The 18,314-nt window shown below is 53.2% G+C and overlaps 2 protein-coding genes across 3 annotated transcripts in view; one reads left to right on the top strand and one right to left on the bottom strand.

Moving 5' to 3' along the window:
• Nucleotides 1-18,314, top strand: part of LOC139232695 (profilin-1-like) — a 762,729-nt gene that overhangs the window by 104,493 nt on the left and 639,922 nt on the right. The gene's annotated exons all lie outside the window — the stretch shown is intronic.
• Nucleotides 1-18,314, bottom strand: part of LOC139232691 (calmodulin-binding transcription activator 2-like) — a 204,100-nt gene that overhangs the window by 86,835 nt on the left and 98,951 nt on the right. The window contains exon 11 of the mRNA XM_070863166.1: nucleotides 10,282-10,400. Coding sequence (XP_070719267.1) covers nucleotides 10,282-10,400 — 119 coding nt within the window. The remainder of the gene's footprint in view (nucleotides 1-10,281; nucleotides 10,401-18,314) is intronic.

The following is an 18,314-nucleotide window of genomic DNA, read 5'->3' as shown; positions in this document are numbered from 1 at the left end:
GGGTTATAGGGGCAGGAGGGGTAATAGGGTCGGGGGGGGTTATAGGGTCGGGGGGGGTTATAGGGTCGGGGGGGTTATAGGGTCGGGGGGGTTATAGGGTCGGGGGGGTTATCGGGTCGGGGGGGTTATCGGGTCGGGGGGGTTATAGGGTCGGGGGGGGTTATAGGGTCGGGGGGAGGCAGGTTATAGGGTCGGTGGGAAGCGGGGTTATAGGGGCAGGAGGGGTAATAGGGTCGGGGGAGGCAGGGTTATAGGGTCGGGGGGGGTTATAGGGTCGGGGGGGGTTATAGGGTCGGGGGAGGTTATAGGGTCGGGGGGGTTATAGGGTCGGGGGGGTTATAGGGTCGGGGGGGTTATAGGGTCGGGGGGGTTATCGGGTCGGGGGGGTTATCGGGTCGGAGGTAGGGGGGGTTATAGGGTCGGGGGGGTTATAAGGTCGGGGGAGGTTATAGAGTCGGTGGGGTTATAGGTCGGGCAGGTGAGTCAGAACTAAGGGTGAGAGGTTACAGTTCGGCACCGTTGACACCAACTCCACACGGGTCAGCACCATGTGGACACGGCGGGGGGGGGGGGGGGGGGGGTTCAGTGGTTGAGTCTCTCTGGCCACACGATCGATGGGTTAGCAGCGGTGCCGTTTGGTTTCTCACAGCCCCCACTGCCTGCTCGAAGCCCCCCTCCGCCCCTCCCCAGCTGCCTGCTCGACACCCACCCCCCTCACCCTCCCAAAGCAGCGATGGTCACAGAGCGGATTCTCCTGGAGCGCCGTTCACATCCCCAGGATGACTCACCGTGCTGTGCAGCCGATGATTCACTTTGCGAGGTGCAATCACTGTTGCATCGTGGGAAGTGCGGCGGGCAACGTGTGCACAGCAAGCTCCCGCAAACAGCAATGAGATAAATGAGCAGTTTGTTGGTTGAGGGGTAAATACTGTCGAGGGCAGGAACGTGACAGGAGTGACTGGGCTCGCGGTGATGGGCAAGGTCGCCCATTGCCCGCCACAGAATCCTCTGAATGGTGACTGAAGTCTGCCTTTGCGACAAATGATGGGATCTCACTGATTAGAAACATTTAATAACCTTCAGAGCCAGAGGGTCCATTCCTGCCGTGCGTGGTGAGATAAACAAATGGGGGACAGAATCGGTCTCGATGTCTAGGAAGGATTTAGTAATCATTGGGCTGAGGCCAGGCATATTTAGCTGATCGCACTCACACACACACTGACACATACACACTCCCACACACACTCTCACACACACTGACACTCGCACACTCCCTCTCACTCACACACACACTGACACTCGCACACTCCCTCTCACTCACACACGCACTGACACTCGCACACTCCCACACACACTCTCACACACACTGACACTCGCACACTCCCACACACACTCTCACACACACTGACACTCGCACACTCCCTCTCACTCACACACGCACTGACACTCGCACACTCCCTCTCACTCACACACGCACTGACACTCGCACACTCCCTCTCACTCACACACACACTGACACTCGCACACTCCCTCTCACTCACACACACACTGACACTCGCACACTCCCACACACTCCCACACACACTGACACTCGCACACTCCCTCTCACTCACACACGCACTGACACTCGCACACTCCCTCTCACTCACACACGCACTGACACTCGCACACTCCCTCTCACTCACACACGCACTGACACTCGCACACTCCCTCTCACTCACACACACACTGACACTCGCACACTCCCACACACTCACACACACACACACTGACACTCGCACACTCCCTCTCACACACACACGCACTGACACATACACACTCCCTCTCACACACACACGCACTGACACTCGCACACTCCCTCTCACTCACACACGCACTGACACTCGCACACTCCCTCTCACACACACACGCACTGACACTCGCACACTCCCTCTCACTCACACACACACTGACACTTGCACACTCCCTCTCACTCACACACGCACTGACACTCGCACACTCCCTCTCACTCACACACACACTGACACTCGCACACTCCCTCTCACTCACACACACACTGACACTCGCACACTCCCTCTTACTCACACACGCACTCCCTCTTACTCACACACGCACTGACACATACACATTCCCACACACACTCTCACACGCACTGACACTCGCACACTCCCTCTCACTCACACACACACGCACTGACACTCGCACACTCCCTCTCACTCACACACGCACTGACACTCGCACACTCCCTCTCACACACACACGCACTGACACTCGCACACTCCCTCTCACTCACACACACACTGACACTTGCACACTCCCTCTCACTCACACACGCACTGACACTCGCACACTCCCTCTCACTCACACACACACTGACACTCGCACACTCCCTCTCACTCACACACACACTGACACTCGCACACTCCCTCTTACTCACACACGCACTCCCTCTTACTCACACACGCACTGACACATACACATTCCCACACACACTCTCACACGCACTGACACTCGCACACTCCCTCTCACTCACACACACACGCACTGACACTCGCACACTCCCTCTCACTCACACACGCACTGACACTCGCACACTCCCTCTCACTCACACACACACACACACTGACACTCGTACACTCCCACTCACACACACACTGACACTCGCACACTCCTTCTCAATCACACACACATACACTGACACTCGCACACTCCCACTCACTCACACACACACACAGACACTCGCACACTCCCACTCACTCACACACACACACACACTGACACTCGCACACTCCCTCTCACTCACACACACACACACACTGACACTCGCACACTCCCACTCACACACACACTATCACACGCACTGACACTCGCACACTCCCTCTCACTCACACATGCACTAACACTCGCACACTCCCTCTCACACACACACTGACACTCGCACACTCCCACTCACACACACACTGACACTCGCACACTCCTTCTCAATCACACACACACACACTGACACTCGCACACTCCCACTCACACACACACTGACACTCGCACACTCCCTCTCACTCACACACGCACTGACACTCGCACACTCCCTCTCACACACACACTGACACTCGCACACTCCCACTCACACACACACTGACACTCGCACACTCCTTCTCAATCACACACACACACACTGACACTCGCACACTCCCACTCACACACACACTGACACTCGCACACTCCCTCTCACTCACACACGCACTGACACTCGCACACTCCCTCTCACACACACACTGACACTCGCACACTCCCACTCACACACACACTGACACTCGCACACACACGCACTGACACTCGCACACTCCCTCTCACTCACACACACACACTCACACACACACTGACACTCGCACACTCCCTCACTCACACACACACACTCACACACACACTGACACTCGCACACTCCCTCACTCACACACACACACTCACACACTCACACACACTGACACTCGCACACACCCTCTCACGCGCACTTGACACACATACACTCCCTCTCACTCACACACACTCTCACTCGCACACTCCCTCTCACTCACACACACTCTCACACACACTGACACTCGCACACACCCTCTCACTCACACACGCACTCTCACACGCACTTGACACACATACACTCCCTCTCACTCACACACACTCTCACACGCACTGACACTTGCACACGCACTTGACACACATACACTCCCTCTCACTCGCACTGACACATACACGCCCTCACACACAAACACACACGCACTCTCACACACTGACACTCGCACACACCCTCTCACGCGCACTTGACACACATACACTCCCTCTCACTCACACACACTCTCACTCGCACACTCCCTCTCACTCACACACACTCTCACACACACTGACACTCGCACACACCCTCTCACTCACACACGCACTCTCACACACACTTGACACACATACACTCCCTCTCACTCACACACACTCTCACACGCACTGACACTTGCACACGCACTTGACACACATACACTCCCTCTCACTCGCACTTGACACACATACACTCCCTCTCACTCACACACACTCTCACACGCACTGACACTTGCACACGCACTTGACACACATACACTCCCTCTCACTCGCACTGACACATACACGCCCTCACACACAAACACACACGCACTCTCACACACTGACACTCGCACACACCCTCTCACTCACACGCACTTGACACACATACACTCCCTCTCACTCACACACACTGACACACGCACACACCATCTCACTCACACACACAGTGACACATGCACACTCCCTCTCACTCACACTGACACACACACACACCATCTCACTCACACTCACACACACAGTGACACACGCACACTCCCTCTCACACACACTGACACACGCACACTCCCTCTCACACACACTGACACACGCACACACCCTCTCACTCACACTCACACACGCACACTCCCTCTCACACACACTGACACACGCACACACCTCTCACACACACTGACACACGCACACACCTCTCACACACACTGACACACGCACGCATCCTGTCACTCACACTCACACACACAGTGACACACGCACACTCCCTCTCACACACAGTGACACACGCACACTCCCTCTCACACACACTGACACACACACACACCATCTCACTCACACTCACACACACACTGACACACGCACACTCCCTCTCACACACACTGACACACGCACACTCCCTCTCACACACACTGACACACGCACACACCCTCTCACTCACACTCACACACGCACACTCCCTCTCACACACACTGACACACGCACACACCTCTCACACACACTGACACACGCACGCATCCTGTCACTCACACTCACACACACACAGTGACACACGCACACTCCCTCTCACACACACTGACACATGCACACACCCTCACACTCACACACACAGACACATGCACACTCCCTCTCCCACACACTGACACACTCACACACCCTCTCACTCACACTGACACACACACTGACACTCACACACCCTCTCACTCACACTGACACACGCACACTCCCTCTCACACACACTGACACACGCACACACCGACACACGCACACACCCTCTCACTCACACTCACACACACACACTCACACATGCACACTCCCTCTCACACACACTGACACAAGCACACTCCCTCTCACACACACTGACACACGCACACACCCTCTCACTCACACACACACACTGACACACGCACACTCCCTCTCACACACACTGACACACGCACACACCCTCTCACTCACACTCACACACACACACTGACACACGCACACTCCCTCTCACTCACACACACACGCACACTCTCACATGCACACAGAGGTAACAGCAATGCAGTAACGAGCCAGAACAACAGAACGAGGCAGTAAAGGGTGAACGGAACAGCAGCGTGAGGAAGAAACAAAATGAAAGAGTAAAAGCCAGCAACAGGGAGAGAGAGAAACGTACAGTGTGAAGATGGGGGGGTGGGGGGAGGGGGGGGAAGAGAGAGAGAGTGGGGAGAGACAAACAGCAAGAGTGCGATGTTATTCGAGAAGCTGGAAGCAGCTCTGAAGTTTTCCACTGGCCACAAATGGAAAGATGAAACGCCTGTTGCCTTACAAACATATCTTCCCCCCTGGAACCGTTTTCTGTTGGCACAGTATGAGACAGCGACGGAACAGTCAGTTTAATCCGATTTGCAAACCCTTGACTTAATCACCTTCCTTCAACAACCTTGCCATAAATAGCTGGGAGATAATATATAACTACCAGCCAGGCACGCAAGATAGCTTCAGCACATCTAAAATTAACCAGAATGCGAGGCTCAAAGCAAGATGCGATTGCTTCACTGCCTATTTGCACAGTCAAATATAGAAACAAAGATCAAGGCTTGAGGTGTCAGTGACGTCAAGCGTGCAGAAGATGCACGTCATTCTCAGAGTTATTTTAAACTGTCGCTACACAGGATTCACTTCTTCTCCTTTCCCTTCGACTCAGTGCGAACTTTCTTCTATCTGCTGCCCTTATCCCACTCCGCACCCTGCCCCTCGCCCGTCTCCCGCCTTCCGCCCCCTGCACCCCGCGCCCGTTGCCCTGCCCCCCCCCCCCCCGCCCCGCATCCCATCCTCCTGCCCCGACCCTCGCACCCGTCCCCGTTCACCTACAATGGCTTCCGCTTTCCCAGCACCTCAAATTTAAAATTCTCCGCTTTGTGTTTAAATCTCCATGACCTCATCCGTCGAGATCTCGATAACCTGCTCATGCCATACAACCCTCCCCGAACTCTCCGTTCCTCTGACTCCGTTCTCTTTCGTGTTGACCCCCCCCCCCCTGCCTTCACCCCCACCCGTGGCGACTGTGCCCCCAGCGGCCTGGGCCAACACTCTGGTCTTCCCGCCCTAATCTTCTCCGCCCTCAGTTAAGGCCCTTTTTAAAACCCAGCCCCCTTTGAGCAAATGTTTGGCCAGCCCGGCGAGGATCTCCTCCATCGGCTCGGTGTCCATTGTGCTCTGATTACGCCTCTGTGAAGCACCGCGCTGCGTCAATGGGATGTTTTTACACCATGTCAGGGCTTCACCTGACCTCCCCCCCCAAACCGCCCCCACCCGCCCCCCCACCACCAAGCTACTTCCAGGTCTACAGGTAAAATTTAGTTGCACAAAGGAGCCAAGTTGACAACATTGTGGAGCAAATCGGAGGGTTGCAAGCAGAGAACTTGAAATTGAAGCAAGGAGCAATTGCAGACTGTGCGCGCTTAGAAACATAGAAACTAGGTGCAGGAGTAGGCCATTCAGCCCCTCGAGCCTGCACCGCCATTCAATATGATCATGGCTGATCATTCACCTCAGTACCCCTTTCCTGCTTTCTCTCCATAACCCTTGATCCCTTTAGCCATAAGGACTACATCTAACTCCCTTTTGAATATATCTAACGAACTGGCCTCAACAACTTTCTGTGGTAGAGAATTCCACAAGTTCACAACTCTCTGAGTGAAGAAGTTTCTCCTCATCTCGGTCCTAAATGGCTTACCCCTTATCCTTAGACTGTGACCCCTGGTTCTAGGCTTCCCCAACATCGGGAACATTCTTCCTGCATCTAACCTGTCCAGTCCCGTCAGAACTTTATATGTTTCTATGAGATCCCCTCTCATTCTTCTAAATTCCAGTGAATATAATCCTAGCCGATCCAGTCTTTCTTCATATGTCAGTCCTGCCATCCCGGGAATCAGTCTGGTGAACCTTCGCTGCACCCCCTCAATAGCAAGAACGTCCTTCCTCAGATTAGGAGACCAAAACATGTACACAATATTCAAGGTGTGGCCTCACCAAGGCCCTGTACAACTACAGTAAGACCTCCCTGCTCTTATACTCAAATCCTCTCGCTATGAAGGCCAACATACCATTTGCCTTCTTCACCGCCTGTTGTACCTGTATGCCAACTTTCAATGACTGATGTACGATGACACTCAGGTCTCGTTGCACCTCCCCTTTTGCTAATCTGTCACCATTCAGGTAATATTCTGCCTTCCTGTTTTTGCCACCAAAATGGATAACCTCACATTTATCTGTGGTGGACGTGGACCTTCAGACAGCCTCTGACCAGGTACCACACAGGAGACGACTGTGGAGGATCAAAGCGTATGGAATTAGAGGGAGAGGAGCAAATTGGAGTAAAAACTGGTTACGAGGGAAGAAACAGAGTTGGAGCCCAAAGCAGTTTCTCAATGGGTGGAATTGAGTAAAAAGAAAAAAAGACTTGCATTTATATAGCGCCTTTCATGACCACCGGACGTCTCAAAGCGCTTTACCGCCAATGAAGTACTGTTGGCGTGCAGTCACTGTTGTAATGTGGGAAACACAGCAGCCAACTAGTGCACAGCAAGCTCCCACAAACAGCAATGTGATGATGACCAGATCATCTGTTTTAGTGATGTTGGTTGAGGGATAAATATTGCCCCAGGACATCGGGAAGAACTCCCCTGCTCTTCTTCCAAATCGTGCCATAGGATCTTTTACATCCACCTGAGAGAGCAGACGGGGCCTCGGTTTAAAGTCTCATCCGAAAGACGTCACCTCTTAGAGTGCAGCGCTCCCTCAGTACTACCCCTCCGACAGTGCGCCGCTCCCTCAGTACTGCCCCTCCCACAGTGCAGCGCTCCCTCAGTACTGCCCCTCCGACAGTGCGGCACTCCCTCAGTACTACCCCTCCAACAGTGCAATATGACGCTCCCTCAGTACTGCCCCTCCGACAGCGCGCCGCTCCCTCAGTACTGCCCCTCCCACAGTGCAGCGCTCCCTCAGTACTGCCCCTCCGACAGTGCGGCACTCCCTCAGTACTGCCCCTCCGACAGTGCGGTGCTCCCTCAGTATTGCCCCTCCGACAGTGCAATACGGCGCTCCCTCAGTACTGCCCCTCTGACAGTGCGACACTCCCTCAGTACTGCCCCTCCGACAGTGCGGCATTCCCTCAGTACTGCCCCTCCGACAGTGCGGCGCTCCCTCAGCACTACCCCTCCGACAGTGCGACGCTCCCTCAGCACTGCCCCTCCGACAGTGCGGCACTCCCTCAGTACTGCCCCTCCGACAGTGCGGCGCTCCCTCAGCACTCCCTGAGCACTGCAGTGGGAGCGTCAGCCTAGAGATTTCGGGGTCCGTGTACACAAATCACTACAAGCCGGAGCACAGGTACAAAAAGTCATCAAAACGGCTCATGGAATGTTGGCCTTTATCTCAGGGGGAACACACAGGGGAGGGAGTGTTGCTTCGGTTTAATATAAAGCTCGGGTCAGACCCCGTCCGGAGTAACTGCGTCCAGTCCTGGGCCCCGCCCCTCAGGGGAGATATATCGGCCTCGGAGGGGGGAGTGCTGCAGATTCCCCAGACTGATACCCGGGGCTGAAAGGGTTAAATGACGAGGGCAGGTCCCCAGACTGGGCCTTGTATTCCCTCGAGTGTAGAAGATTAAGGGGCGATCTAATCGAGGGGCTTAAGATGAATAAAGGAGTCGATGATGGGGCAAATAGAGTTTTCTTTGGGGGGAGGGGAAATCCAGAACAAAGGGGGAATAATCTTAAAATTAGAGCCAGGCCGTTCAGGGTGATGTCAGGAAGCACTTCTTCACACAAAGGGCAGTGGGAATCTGGGACTCTTGCCCCCAAAAAGCTGTGGATGCTGGGGGTCAATTGGAGATTTCAAGACCAAATGGGTAGATTTTTGTTGGGTAAGGGTATCGCGGGATATGGAGCAAGGAGGGTAGATGCAGCTGAGATACAGATCAGCCACGATTTAATTGAATGATGGAATAAGCTTGAAGGACTGAATGGCCTCCTCCTGTTCCTGTGTTCCTCTGAGCAGCAACAGCTAATTATTTAATGATTCATTCTGCACTGGGTGCTCTCCCAGGAATCGCTGTTCAACCAAGGAAGATGTTTCAAATTCAATTTGGTGAATGTCAGGGTTCACGATCACTGCCCAGTGACCCCTGGGTTAGAGAGAGAGGGGGGGGGGGGAAATCAGCCAGGGTTCCTGCTCCTGATCACTGCCCAGTGACCCCCTGGGTTAGAGAGAGGGGAAATCAGCCAGGGTTCCTGCTCCTGATCACCGCCCAGTGACCCCTGGGTTAGAGAGAGAGGGAAATCAGCCAGGGTTCCTGCTCCTGATCACTGCCCAGTGACCCCTGGGTTAGAGAGAGGGGGAAATCAGCCAGGGTTCCTGCTCCTGATCACTGCCCAGTGACCCCTGGGTTAGAGAGTGGGGGAAATCAGCCAGGGTTCCTGCTCCTGATCACTGCTCAGTGACCCCTGGGTTAGAGAGTGGGGGAAATCAGCCAGGGTTCCTGCTCCTGATCACTGCCCAGTGACCCCTGGGTTAGAGAGTGGGGGAAATCAGCCTGGGTTCCTGCTCCTGATCACTGCTCAGTGACCCCTGGGTTAGAGAGTGGGGGAAATCAGCCAGGGTTCCTGCTCCTGATCACTGCCCAGTGACCCCAGCCTATGTGCCCCGAGCAGGGGAACGTGTTGAGGCTCTCAGAGGCCTCAGCTGAGAGGCTTTTAACCAAAGTTGAGAGCAGGACAGCATTTACGATGCACCGTTTTGAAAACCAAGACACTGGTTCAACCATGGGTTTAAATCCTCAATGCAGAGCACTTGTCACATCCCACGGCACTGTATGGAGTTAGCACAGGTTCACCAGTTCCATTCTATCAGAGTTCGCTCTGAGCCACAGAGTCATAGGCTGTCCATACTGCAGCTTCAGTACACTACCTGGATGTGCATCTTGTCTGCCGCTCCCCCTTTCTGCTGCTGGTTTGAAGCAGTCATCTCCGCCATTCGCTTCTCCATCTGTTCCAGTCTCTCCAGGATCGACATCCTGAACTGGTTGTCTGAAGAACAGGAACACAAGAGACGGTTAGATTGGGCACGGCAAGGACCTCCTGCTCCTCCCCCCCTCTCGCGTTCTTCTCTCCCCAGTCTACAGGTGCCACCCAACCGCTCACCCAGGAGACCTCGTGTGTGTGTCGAGACAGCAGGGCATTCGACCATGGGGGCGTTCAGGGAGAGTGAAAGGGGCAATGTTGTAGATCAGGGGCACGGTAGCGATGGGTACAGGTCTGTCATTGTATAACACTGGGATACAGTACTGGTGGGGACAGGTCTGTCATTGTATAACACTGGGATACAGTACTGGTGGGGACAGGTCTGTCACTGTATAACACTGGGGTACAGTACTGGTAGGGACAGGTCTGTCACTGTATAACACTGGGGTACAGTACTGGTGGGTACAGGTCTGTCACTGTATAATACTGGGGTACAGTACTGGTGCGTACAGGTCTGTCATTGTATAACACTGGGATACAGTACTGGTAGGGACAGGTCTGTCACTGTATAACACTGGGGTACAGTACTGGTGGGTACAGGTCTGTCACTGTATAACACTGGGGTACAGTACTGGTGGGTACAGGTCTGTCAATGTATAACACTGGGGTACAGTACTGGTGGGGTCAGGTCTGTCACTGTATAACACTGGGGTACAGTACTGGTGGGGACAGGTCTGTCACTGTATAACACTGGGGTACAGTACTGATGGGTACAGGTCTGTCACTGTATAACACTGGGGTACAGTGCTGGTGTGTACAGGTCTGCCACTGTATAACACTGGGGTACAGTGCTGGTGTGTACAGGTCTGTCACTGCATAACGCTGGGGTACAGTACTGGTAGGTACAGGTCTGTCACTGTATAACACTGGGGTACAGTACTGGTGGGTACAGGTCTGTCACTGTATAACACTGGGGTACAGTGCTGGTGGGTACAGGTCTGTCATTGTATAACACTGAGGTACAGTACTGGTGGGTACAGGTCTGTCATTGTATAACACTGGGGTACAGTACTGGTGGATACAGGTCTGTCAGTGTATAACACTGGGGTACAGTGCTGGTGGGTACAGGTCTGTCATTGTATAACACTGGGGTACAGTACTGGTCGATACAGGTCTATCACTGTATAATGCTGGGGTACAGTACTGGTGGATACAGGTCTGTCAGTGTATAACACTGGGGTACAGTACTGGTGGGTACAGGTCTGTCACTGTATAACACTGGGGTACAGTACTGGTGGGTACAGGTCTGTCACTGTATAACACTGGGGTACAGTACTGGTGGGTACAGGTCTGTCACTGTATAACACTGGGGTATAGTACTGGTAGGTACAGGTCTGTCACTGTATAACACTGGGATACAGTACTGGTGGGTACAGGTCTGTCACTGTGTAACACTGGGGTACAGGTCTGTCACTGTATAACACTGGGATACAGTACTGGTGGGTACAGGTCTGTCACTGTATAACACTGGGATACAGTACTGGTGGGTACAGGTCTGTCACTGTATAACATGGGGGTACAGCACTGGTGGGTACAGGTCTGTCACTGTATAACATGGGGGTGCAGTACTGGTGGGTACAGGTCTGTCACTGTATAACATGGGGGTACAGTACTGATGGGTACAGGTCTGTCACTGTATAACACTGGGGTACAGTACTGGTGGGTACAGGTCTGTCACTGTATAACACTGGGGTACAGTACTGGTGGGTACAGGTCTGTCGCTGTATAACACTGGGATACAGTACTGGTGGGTACAGGTCTGTCACTGTATAACATTGGGGTACAGTACTGGTGGGTACAGGTCTGTCACTGTATAACATGGGGGTACAGTACTGGTGGGTACAGGTCTGTCGCTGTATAACACTGGGGTACAGTACTGGTGGGTACAGGTCTGTCACTGTATAACATGGGGGTACAGTACTGGTGGGTACAGGTCTGTCGCTGTATAACACTGGGGTACAGTACTGGTGGGTACAGGTCTGTCACTGTATAACATGGGGGTACAGTACTGGTGGGTACAGGTCTGTCACTGTATAACACTGGGGTACAGTACTGGTGGGTACAGGTCTGTCGCTGTATAACACTAGGGTTCACCCAGTACAGTCCTGTTGGATGCTCACACAGATTCTCCTACAGAGCACATGGTTCCAGTCACACTGCGACATCCATTGTACTCCGCGCTTGGAGTTACATTATGTTTCTGTGAGTAGGATTACAGCACTCGGATGAATTGCACCCTCTGGATACGCTTTTGCTCCACAGCTTTGATCTTGAACACATGCCCACAGAGTCGGTGCTGTGCCCAAGGGCCTGCAGCAGTGACCGCAGGGATGGTATTCAGCTCCCGCACCGGGAGGGGAGATGGTCGGAGGCAATGAGAGCCCAGCTGTGCAATTACCATGCAACACACGCTGGGGACGCCCAATCAGAGGGTCCGGCACGGCAGCTTCAGTCCTGGCTGCACATCAATGTCCACACGTCCTTTGTACTGGGGCTGGAGCAGCTCTGCCCTCAACCATAACATCCAGACACCACAGCGTTACAATCATCAATGCATTATCTCTCAGAATGATTCGGATTTGTATGTCTGTGTATATGTGTGTGTGTGTGTGTGTATATGTGTGTGTGTGATGGTATGTCTGTGTATATGTGTGTGTGTGTGTGTGTGTGATGGTATGTCTGTGTGTGTGTGTGTGTGTGTGTGATGGTATGTCTGTGTGTGTGTGTGTGATGGTATGTCTGTGTATATGTGTGTGTGTGTGTGTGTGTGATGGTATGTCTGTGTGTGTGTGTGTGCGCATGCATCTGTCTCTGGTTGTGCGGGTGCCTGTGTCTGGGTGCGTGTGTCGGTGTGTGTGTGATTGGGTGTGTGTGTGTGTGTGTGTCGGTGTGTGTGTGTGTGTGTGTGTGTGGATGTGTCTGTGTGTGTCTGTGTGCGTGTGTGTATCTGTATGCGTGTGCGTGTCGGGGTGTGTGTGTGTGTGTGTGTGTGTCGGTGTGGCGGTGTGTGTGTGTGTGTGTGTGTGTGTCGGTGTGTGTGTGCGTGTGTGTGTGTGTGTCGGTGTGCGTGTGCGTGTGTGTGTGTGTCGGTGTGCGTGTGCGTGTGTGTGTGTGTGTGCGTGTGTGTGTGTGTCGGTGTGTCGGTGTGTGTGTGTGTGTGTGTCGGTGTGTGTGTGTGTGTGTGTCGGTGTGTGTGTGTGTGTGTGTGTGTCGGTGTGTGTGTGTGTGTGTGTGTGTCGGTGTGTGTGTGCGTGTGTGTGTGCGTGTCGGTGTGCGTGTGTGTGTGTGTGCGCGTGTGTGTGTGTGTGTGTGTCGGTGTGTCGGTGTGTGTGTGTGTGTGTGTGTGTGTGTCGGTGTGTGTGTGTGAGTGTGTGTGTGTGTCGGTGTGTGTGTGTGTGTGTCGGTGCGTGTAATGGGTCTGTAAAGCCCAGTGGCAGGTGAGAGTCACGCCCTGGACTTGCTCTCGAGCCTGACGGACCCAGCATGTGTTGCATGGTAATTGTGAGCTTATCTTGCCCTGAGCCTGTCTATCCAGTGCTGGATATACTAGCCCCTCATCACCTTTCTCTGTGATATCGATGGACAGACCATCGCTCGCTCACTCAGAGAGTGGCGGGCTTGGAATGTAGTGTAAACGGGTGAGCAGACAGTGCGTGGTTCGCAGGGAACTAATGAATCTGGGGTAGGAAGTGACAGCTTTATTCTCCAGGATGCTGCGAGCTCAAGTGGTAAAATATATCAAACAGGAAGTAACTCTCATTGTTCTACAGGCATGCACATTGTCTTTCGTCACCATTACTCAAGCTGCAACTTAAACATTGGGAGGAACTTTTTGCTTCCTCCTCCCATTTTCAAAAAGGAGATTTCTCTGCCCAAACAGCTCGCATTGACCCACCCACACGCTCAGGAAGTGCTCACTTTCAAAGCTTTTCCAGGTTCTGCTCCATTTCGAGTGGTCACAGTGCTCCAGGCTGACTCACATGTCAATTTGTCCATGCACCGTGTGTCTGGGCACATTAGAAATAGCAGGAGCAGGCCATTTGACCCTTCGAGCCTGCACCGTCATTCAATAAGATCATGGCTGATCATTCACCTCAGTACCCCTTTCCTGCTTTCTCTCCATACCCCTTGATCCCTTTTGCCGTAAGGGCCACATCTAACTCCCTTTTGAATATATCTAACGAACTGGCCTCAACAACTTTCTGTGGTAGAGAATTCCACAGGTTCACAACTCTCTGAGTGAAGAAGTTTCTCCTCATCTCGGTCCTAGATGGCTTACCCTTTATCCTTCGACTGTGACCCCTGGTTCTGGACTTCCCCAACATCGAGAACATTCTTTCCGCATCTAACCTGTCCAATCCCGTCAGAATTTGATACGTTTCTATGAGATCCCCTCTCATTCTTCTAAATTCCAGTGAATAGAAGCCTAGTCGATCCAGTCTTTCTTCATATGTCAGTCCTGCCATCCCGGGAATCAGTCTGGTGAACCTTCGCTGCACTCTCTCAATAGCAAGAATGTCATTCCTCAGATTAGGAGACCAAAACTGTACACAATATTCAAGGTGTGGTCTCACCAAGGCCCTGTACAACTGCAGTAAGACCTCCCTGCTTCTATACTCAAATCCCCTCGGTATGAAGGCCAGCATGCCATTTGCTTTCTTTACTGTCTGCTGTACCTGCATGTCTACCTTTAATGACTGATGTACCATGACACCCAGGTCTCGTTGCACCTCCCCTTTTACTAGTCTGTCACCATTCAGAAAATAATCTGCCTTCCTATTTTTGCCACCAAAGTGGAGAACCTCACATTTATCCACATTATACTGCATCTGCCATGCATTTGCCCACTCACCTAACCTGTCCAAGTCACCCTGCAGCCTCTTAGCATCCTCCTCACAGCTCACATTGCCACCCAGCTTAATGTCATCTGCAAATTTGGAGATATTACATTCAATTCCTTCGTCTAAATCATTAATGTATATTGTAAATAGCTGGGATCCCAGCACTGAGCCCTGCGGCACCCCACTGGTCACTGCCTGCCATTCTGAAAAGGACCCGTTTATTCCCACTCTCTGCTTCCTGTCTGCCAACCAGTTCTCTATCCACGTCAATACATTACCCCCAATACCATGTGCCTTAATTTTGCACACCAATCTCTTGTCAAAAGCCTTTTGAAAGTCCAAATACACCACATCCACTGGTTCTCCCTTGTCCACTCTACTAGTTACATCCTCAAAAAACTCTAGAAGATTTGTCAAGCATGATTTCCCTTTCATAAAACCATGCTGACTTGGACCGATCCTGTCACTGCTTTCCAAATGCGCTGCTATTTCATCTTTAATAATTGATTCCAGCATTTCCCCCACCACCGATGTCAGGCTGACCGGTCTATAATTCCCTGTTTTCTCTCTCCCTCCTTTTTTAAAAAGTGGGGTTACATTAGCTACTCTCCAATCCAGAGGAGCTGAACCATGGCCGATCTGATCTTGGCCTTCCTGCCCGCTCCCCATCTCACACTCAGTGCTGGTCCTGGGACCAGCCCCATGCCCCCAGCCCATCGTTCCCGAGGCACGCAGCAGACCAGCAGTCCCAGACCTGGGAGCTTTGAAACCAAGCGCGGTGTCACTTGATGCAGGGGCTGGCAGTGAGAGACTGAGGGCACCATACAGGTGTAAATGCAGCATCTCTTCCCCAGCACCAGACAGGTGACTTTCGGTCATCTTCCTTCATTAATAGCCCGCGCCCCCAATGTGTCCCCCCCTGCCCGCCATCTCCAGGCACTCGAGGAGTCAGAAACTGCTTCTTCAGGCGCTCACTCTGCAATAAAGCGAGAGTGGGACTGAGCTTTTCAACCACAGTGGCACAGGTACAAAGTCGGGGGGGGGGGGGGGGGGGCGGTAACCTTGGAAGGTGGGATCCCTCGAGCACTAAACTCTGATCAATGCCACAAAACTAAGCTCAGCTCCTGCCTCGCAAACGCTGCACACACGTCCGCCAACGTACCTGCCTTTTCTCCTTCCATCTCCTCCTCCTCCGGGCTGGGACGGGACACAGCCAAGTTCGCAACCACAGGAAGTTTGTGTCCTTCAGTCCCGTTCCGTTTCTCTCTCTCTCTCTCTCTCTCTCCCCCTCACCACCCCCCCCGGCCCCGACCCTGCCAACTGCTCCGTCTCCAAAGAGCGAATCCAAGGGGCTTTAACTTTCCAATATTGCAGGCAGCACAATAAATCTCAGCTCACCTGGCCACCTTATTAACAAGGGAGGAGGCGGGGGGGGTTGGGATCTGGAAATCCGCATTTAAAATAAAGAGAGAGGGGGAAAGGCGGCATTGTTAGAGACAGAGAGAGAGAGAGAGAGAGAGAGAGAGAGAGAGTCTTCAGCCGCTCTGGGAGCTGCCTGGATCTGGGAGAGAGAGCTGCTGAGTGGCAGGGAGACAGACAAGTGGAGCAGGGGGGACTGGGCGTCCCACTGAATGTCACATGTGTGCACAGGGTCAGGTCACCGTGGCTGCCTGATCCACCTGGTCAGCCTCGCTTCCACCAATGGCCAGAACAGCCCTCTGCTCGGCATTCAGCGAGGGGAAGGGCGACAGAGCCCCCTTGTCTCTGATCCACCGCAAGAATCCACTGCACTTACTCCTGTGTGACGACAAATCAAAAGGCCCGGCCCTCCCCTCTCCCCGACCTCTCCTCTCCCAAAATAGCCACAAGTGTGGAGCGGGGCTGCAGTTGTCTGAACTCGGCCCCCAACAACCCCCCCACCCCGCCATCAGTCAGTCTGCCCACCCATCCCCCCCCCCCCCACCCCCCTTCCCCCCCACCGCTGTCTTCTCCAAGCCAGTGTTTAAGTCGTCAATCGCTTAATGAGCTCACTGCCACATGCAGGCTGTTGATGATAGACAGGACGATTCTGTCAACAGATTCCTCGCAAACTTTGTGAAGGGGAGGGGAGGGAGCTGAGAGACAGCAAGTCATTGCAGAGAACGGCTGGAAGTGAGCAGAGCTGGAAGGTGGGGGGGGGGGAAAACAGGCTGCCCTGTGCCAGCACTAACCCCCAGCTCCTCTCTCAGCCTCTAGATTTCACGTGTGGCCGGATATTCCCTTTAACTGCAGGCTGGGAGCTCAAAACGACACTCTTTATTCTCAATCCGTGTTTTGCACAGACCTCGAAACACTACATTCCCTCACTGTAGCTCCAATTATTCATGGAGAAACATAGAAAATAGGTGCCGGAGTAGGCCATTCGGCCCCTCGAGCCTGCACCACCATTCAATATGATCATGGCTGATCATTCCCTCGGTACCCCTTTCCAGCTTTCTCTCCATACCCCTTGATCCCTTTAGCCGTAAGGGCCATATCTAACTCCCTCTTGAATATATCCAATGAACTGGCCTCAACAACTCTCTGCGGCAGGGAATTCAGCAGGTTAACAACTCTCTAAGTGAAAAAGTTTCTCCTCATCTCAGTCCTAAATGGCTTACCCCTTATCCTTAGACTATGTCCCTTGGTTCTGGACTTCCCCATCATCGGGAACATTCTTCCCGCATCTAACCTGTCCCGTCCCGTCAGAATCTTGTAAGATTCCATGAGATCCCTCTCATCCTTCTAAACTCCAGTGTATAAAGGCCCAGACGATCCAATCGTTCCTCATATGTCAGTCCTGCCATCCCGGGAATCAGTCTGGTGAACCTTCGCTGCACTCCTTCAATAGCAAGAACGTCCTTCCTCAGGTTAGGAGACCAAAACTGAACACAACATTCCAGGGGGTGAGGCCTCACCAAGGCCCTGTACAACTGCAGTAAGACCTCCCTTGGGCTAGAGACCCACTTCTCCACAGAAAGGCAGACCTGCATTTACATAGCGCCTCGGGGCATCCCAGAGCACTTTAACCACTTTTTGGAGTGTAGTCACCGCAGCAGCC

The sequence above is a fragment of the Pristiophorus japonicus genome, chromosome 20 (assembly GCF_044704955.1).
Source record: "Pristiophorus japonicus isolate sPriJap1 chromosome 20, sPriJap1.hap1, whole genome shotgun sequence".
In the NCBI taxonomy this organism is placed as follows: domain Eukaryota; kingdom Metazoa; phylum Chordata; class Chondrichthyes; family Pristiophoridae; genus Pristiophorus; species Pristiophorus japonicus.
This window is presented reverse-complemented; position numbering and strand designations above follow the sequence as displayed.